The sequence below is a fragment of the Salvelinus sp. IW2-2015 genome, linkage group LG9 (genome assembly GCF_002910315.2).
Source record: "Salvelinus sp. IW2-2015 linkage group LG9, ASM291031v2, whole genome shotgun sequence".
Lineage (NCBI taxonomy): Eukaryota > Metazoa > Chordata > Actinopteri > Salmoniformes > Salmonidae > Salvelinus > Salvelinus sp. IW2-2015.
Window position 1 is genome coordinate 26473328 of NC_036849.1, and position 6194 is coordinate 26479521.

At 48.8% G+C, this 6194-nt stretch overlaps 1 protein-coding gene across 2 annotated transcripts in view; it reads right to left on the minus strand.

The window, feature by feature from the left end:
• LOC111968884 (Krueppel-like factor 11) overlaps positions 1-5784 on the minus strand; it is an 11486-nt gene extending 5702 nt beyond the window's left edge. The window contains exons 1-3 of one of the 2 annotated variants that reach the window (XM_023994820.2): positions 5597-5784; positions 4835-4898; positions 4387-4647 (exon numbers count right to left, since the gene is read on the minus strand). In XM_023994820.2, coding sequence (XP_023850588.1) covers positions 4387-4638 — 252 coding nt within the window. In that variant the 5' untranslated portion in view covers positions 4639-4647; positions 4835-4898; positions 5597-5784. The remainder of the gene's footprint in view (positions 1-4386; positions 4648-4834; positions 4899-5596) is intronic. The other variant, XM_023994819.2, reaches the window with a different exon arrangement.
• Between the last annotated feature and the right edge of the window lie 410 nt (positions 5785-6194).

Below are 6194 nucleotides of genomic sequence, written 5' to 3' on the forward strand. Positions count from 1 at the left end.
CGTTGTTTGTTGTGAGAAGAGATCAGTGTGTGCAAATGAAGTAAGGAGGTAAGGCAATAAATAGGCCATAGTGGCGAGATATTACAATTTAGCAATGAACACTGGAGTGATAGATGTGCATATGAGGATGTGCAAGTAGAAATACTGGTGTGCGAAAGAGCAGAAGAAAAACAAATCTGGAGATGACATTTACATTTACATTTAAGTCATTTAGCAGACGCTCTTATCCAGAGCGACTTACAAATTGGTGCATTCACCTTATGATCCAGTGGAACAACCACTTTACAATAGTGCATCTAACTCTTTTAAGGGGGGGGGGGGGGTTAGGAGGATTACTTTATCCTATCCTAGGTATTCCTTAAAGAGGTGGGGTTTCAGGTGTCTCCGGAAGGTGGTGATTGACTCGCTGACCTGGCGTCGTGAGGGAGTTTGTTCCACCATTGGGGTGCCAGAGCAGCGAACAGTTTTGACTGGCTGAGCGGGAACTGTACTTCCTCAGAGGTAGGGAGGCGAGCAGGCCAGAGGTGGATGAACGCAGTGCCCTTGTTTGGGTGTAGGGCCTGATCAGAGCCTGAAGGTACGGAGGTGCCGTTCCCCTCACAGCTCCGTAGGCAAGCACCATGGTCTTGTAGCGGATGCGAGCTTCAACTGGAGCCAGTGGAGAGAGCGAGGAGCGGGGTGACGTGAGAGAACTTGGGAAGGTTGAACACCAGACGGGCTGCGGGTTTGGATGAGTTGTAGGGTTTAATGGCACAGGCAGGGAGCCCAGCACACAGCGAGTTGCAGTAATCCAGACGGGAGATGACAAGTGCCTGGATTAGGACCTGCGCCGCTTCCTGTGTGAGGCGGGTCGTACTCTGCGAATGTTGTAAGCATGAACCTACAGGAACGGGTCACCGCCTTGATGTGAGTTGAGAACGACAGGGTGTTGTCAGGATCACGCCAAGGTTCCTAGCGCTCTGGGAGGAGGACACAATGGAGTTGTCAACCGTGATGGCGAGATCATGGAACGGGCGTCCTTCCCCGGGAGGAAGAGCAGCTCCGTCTTGCCGAGGTTCAGCTTGAGGTGGTGATCCGTCATCCACACTGATATGTCTGCCAGACATGCAGAGATGCGATTCGCACCCTGGTTATCAGGGGGGGAAAGGAGAAGATTAATTGTTGTCTGCTCCTAGCAGATGCAGTATCGGATAGATGAGGCAGAACATGTAGCTGGTCTCAGAGCGCGTACAATCGAAGGATACGTGAGGATATGACAGAGCCAAGTGACTTGGTGCTATAGCGAGAATAGGAGGAGGGCCTAGAACAGAGCCCTGCGGGACACCAGTGGTGAGAGCACGTGGTGCGGAGACAGATTCTCGCCACGCCACCTGGTAGGAGCGACCTGTCAGGTAGGACGCAATCCAAGCGTGGGCCGCCCCGGAGATGCCCAGCTCGGAGAGGTGGAGAGGAGGATCTGATGGTTCACAGTATCAAAGCAGCCGATAGAGTCTAGAAAGGATGAGAGCAGAGGAAGAGAGGTTAGCTTTAGCAGTGCGGAGCGCCTCCGTTGACACAGAGAAAGCGCGCAGTCTCAGTTGAATGACTAGTCTTGAAACCTGACTGATTTGGATCAAGAAGTCATTCTGAGAGAGATAGCAGGAGAGCTGGCCAAAAGACGGCACGTTCAAGAGTTTTGGAGAGAAAAGAAAGAAGGGGATACTGGTCTGTAGTTGTGACATCGGACAGGATCGAGTGTAGGTTTTTTCAGAAGGGGTGCAACTCTCGCTCTCTTGAAGACGGAAGGGACGTAGCCAGCGGTCAAGGATGAGTTGGGATGACGAGGTGAGGTAAGGGAAAGGTCTCCGGAAATGGTCTGGAGAAGAGAGGAGGGGATAGGGTCAACGCGGGCAGAGTTGTTGGGCGGCCGTCACAAGACGCGAGATTTCATCTGGAGAGAGAGGGAGAGAAAGAGGTCAAAGCACAGGGTAGGGCAGTGTGAGCAGAACCACGACGGTGTCGTTTGACTTAGCAAACGAGGTCGGATGTCCGGTCGACTTCTTTTCAAAATGGTTGACGAAGTCATCCGCAGAGAGGGAGGAGGGGGGAGGAGGATTCAGGAGGGAGGAGAAGGTGGCAAAGAGCTTCCTAGGTTAGGCAGATGCTTGGAATTTAGAGTGGTAAAGTGGCTCTTAGCAGCAGTAGACAGAAGAAGGAGAATGTGAGAGGAGGAGAGTGAAAGGGATGCCAGGCGCAGGGAGGCGAGTTTTCCTCCATTTCCGCTCGGCTGCCCGGAGCCCTGTTCTGTGAGCTCGCAGTGAGTCGTCGAGCCACGAGCAGGAGGGGAGGACCGAGCCGGCCTGGAGGATAGGGGACATAGAGAGTCAAAGGATGCAGAAAGGGAGGAGAGGAGGGTTGAGGAGCAGAATCAGGAGATAGGTTGGAGAAGGTTTGAGCAGACGGGAAGAGATGATAGGATGGAAGAGGAGAGAGTAGCGGGGGAGAGAGAGCGAAGGTTGGGACGGCGCACACGATACCATGCTGAGTAGGGGCAGTGTTGGAAGTGTAGAATGGACTGTTGGCTAGGGAGCGAAGAGAAGAAAAGGACTACAAGGTAAGTGGTCGGAGACTTGGGGAGGGGAGTTTGCAGTGAGAATTAGTGGAAAGCAACTCGAGCATCCTAGTAAGAATGACGGTCAAGCGTATTGCCTGCACTTATGTGAGTAAGACGGAGCGGGAAGTGATAGCTAGGGATGACGGTCAAAAAGAGGAGAGGAGGCTGGCACTAAGTTACGGAGGAGGAGAAGCTAGTAAAGTGAGAGTGAATGGAGGTAGGGATATGGTAAGGTTAAACGTGCGCCACGCAGAGACTGTTGAGATGTGATTGCCTATCCTCGATGAAGTGAACTTATCAGTATGACGCGTCAAGCTCCATTGATCGAACTTCCAAGGGAACTTGGAGGGCGATAAAATGATTAAGGATGTTAAGCTTGAAAGGGCTGGTAACTGTGACAGCATGGAATTCAAGAAGGAGGCGATAGACAGATGGGTTCAGGGGAGAAAGAGAGAATGTCCACTTGGGAGAGATGAGGATCCCATGCCACCGCCCCGCTGACCAGAAGCTCTCGGGTGTGCGAGAACACACGAGAGGCGAAGTAGGAGTAGCATGTTGTTCAGTGGTAATCCATCTGTTTCGTCAGTGCCAAGAGATCGAGGCTGGAGGGAACGCATGCCAATAGGTCGACCCTTGTTGGCGCGCTATCAGTGCCTGCCGGAGACCTGGAACTCCACGTGGGTCGTGCGCGCTGAACCACCAGGTTAGAATGGCAGCCACGCGGTTAGGTCATTGTTACTGTGCAGAGAGGAGAGAAAGGGATAGACAGACACATAGTTACGGCTACAGAAGAGGCTACGCTAATGCAAAGGAGATTAGAATGACAAGTGGACTACACGTCTCGAATGTTCAGGAAGTTAAGCTTACGTTGCAAAAATAAATAAAATTGTTGCTTATAAAATCTTATTGACTAACATGATTATAACTTGCTGGCGGTGATAGTAGGCTGTGTGCTGGATGCAGTGGCTGAGTGCGCGATCTGGAATCTCACTATTCTCAAACTACTGTGGATACTGTGAAGTCACACAAGACAACTATGTAGCTACAACACTACCGTAATCAAGTCGTTCTGTTGAATAAGTAGTGTGAGTTTCTACAGTGCTGCTATTCGGTAGAAGTTGGCTAACTAGCAGTGTTAGCTAGCAGTGTTGACTAGGTAGGGAGACGGCAGCGCAGCCGGTGGACGAAAATAGCTGGCTGTTAACCGAATAATTACTCTAACCAACTCTAAGCTACACAATTATCTTTAGATACAAAGATAGCAAAGAGAACTATGTAGCCAGCTAACACTACACTAATCAAGTCGTTTCCGTTGTAATGTAATCGTTTCTCCAGAGCTGCTATGCTGCTATTCGGGAGGCTGGCTAGCTAGCAGGTGCTTGACTTACGTGTACAGCCACCGGGGTGTTCTAGTACAGCCACCGGGGTGTTCTAGTACAGCCACCGGGGTGTTCTAGTACAGCCACCGGGGTGTTCTAGTACAGCTGGGTGGCTGTAAAACAGTGATTTTTACAACCAGCAGCTGAGAGAGATGAGCACTGGGTGAAGTTGAAACCGCCTATCAGGCACTATCTCATTATCTCTTTCCTGATACCTGTGCAGCAACCTCCCTAACCCCTCCAACCCCTATAAGCCATGCAAAGTTTTTAGCAAACACACCAACCTGAGATAAAGACACTGCCTCAACGCTGGTTTACACAGTAAGTCAAAGCTAGGACTCACAGATGTTTATGTGTGATGGTTGTTTTGGGATGTGTGGTGTTTATGGTTGTCCATAGAGAATACACTCTTACCAGGGAGGAGAGCGAGACAAAGTCCTTGGGGGGCTCCGGTGGGTCCGGAGGCAAGAGGGAGTCACAGGAGTCCGAGGCGGGGGTAAGGGGTCTGGGTTTGCAGGGGTTGGGGCGGTGTTGGCCCCAAGAGCTCATGCAGACCAGAGCCTCTGCAGCCTCCAGGTCTGTGTACTCCAGACTGCAGCCTGGGGACGACTGCTCACTGTAGTGCCTCTTCCTCTTCAGATAGGAGCCACAATAGTCCATCACCATCCCATTCACCTGGAGGAAAGAAAGTTTTTCTGATGATGATATAATAGAAGACTGGTGAGTCACCATAGGGACAAATCACAACGATAACTGGGAAGTGAGACCCAATCAAAACCATACAGCTAGATGTATTCATTTGCATACCAAGGGAAGCATCCAAATGACCTCAAATAATTGTCTGAAATGTTTCTATTCTTACCAGTCATTAGCTTAATGTCAAGTGCCAGTTGCTGCGAGGTTGTCACAGTGTGGCCGTTAGAGTGCTGAAGGAGAAGGATTTTGAGATTACATCCCATCTGCCCTAAGGCTACGAGCCAAGTAACCTCCCGTTGCCAAATATAGACCAACTAGTGATGTATCCCTACCACTAGCCACGTGAGACCGAAACCCGCATGCACAGGGGATGTTACCCAGTATGAACGCTGCATCAGGAAGTGCTTTGTCCACAATGACACCATCAGTGATCGTATGGCCACTCCCAACATCAAATAATGTGACCAGTTTCACATAGTGAAAGAGTAGCCCGCCTAGGCAACCTAGGCAAAACAATACCACTCTACTGGGCTACCTGGTTATCATAGGGTGACGTTGGGTAACATTAACACCGGTCAATAAAACAAATGCTACATTATTGCACAATTCTGTCAACTGGGCACTGTTGAATTAAAGATATTGGACCAACAGTAAATCATTGCTTATTCATTGGATAATATGATTGGATGGTTTAATGTAAATAAGTCTCAATTAATCTTTTTTCTCAATACTTTTGAACTAACATGACTCAATTACCAACTGAATAATATTGTAACGTAAAAAGTCCAAAGTGAAACTAATAAACTAGTGACAAACAAATACAGTATCCTATTGACCCATTATTCGAATGCTGAACGTTAGTCATATGAAATAACACGCATGTTGACTTGAAATAATAATATTCATTAAAAAAAATATATATTCTTACCCCATATGAGACTTCAATTTCTGAACATTTTTGTGACGGCATTGTTTAGGTATATTTGAATTAAGTTTAGCGTCAACCGGATATGGAACAAAAGAAGCGGTGCCACTCCGCCCGATCAGTAGAGACTGGCTGTTCAATTCGTTTTCACTACGTCCTCTCTCAGCTGTGTAAAACATCAGGATAAAAAAAGGAAAACAAATTCACAACACACAGGCGGGTGGCAACATGCCACCAATGAAAAACAAATGTGTGTGAGACATTAGCCAATGGCAGGCGAGATGACACGTGATCAGTGCATGGTCGCCTGAGGATTGGAGGAAATAGGGTGCGTGGCTGTTGGTGGGCGTGCAAAGGGGTCATCGGTGTCAGAAAGAACCCGATGAACTGCAAGTCTGAAAACTAGGTGAAAGGTCTTATGCCGCGTTCATTACAACTGGGAACTCGGAAATCTCTGACTTCAATGCGTTTAAAACAACTGGGAACTCGGAAAAAAACTAGCTTCGACTGGGATTAATCGATTTGAACGGGTAGAATTTCAGAATTCCAACTCGGGACTCTTTCTAGAGCTCCGAATTTCCGACCTGAATATCACTGACGT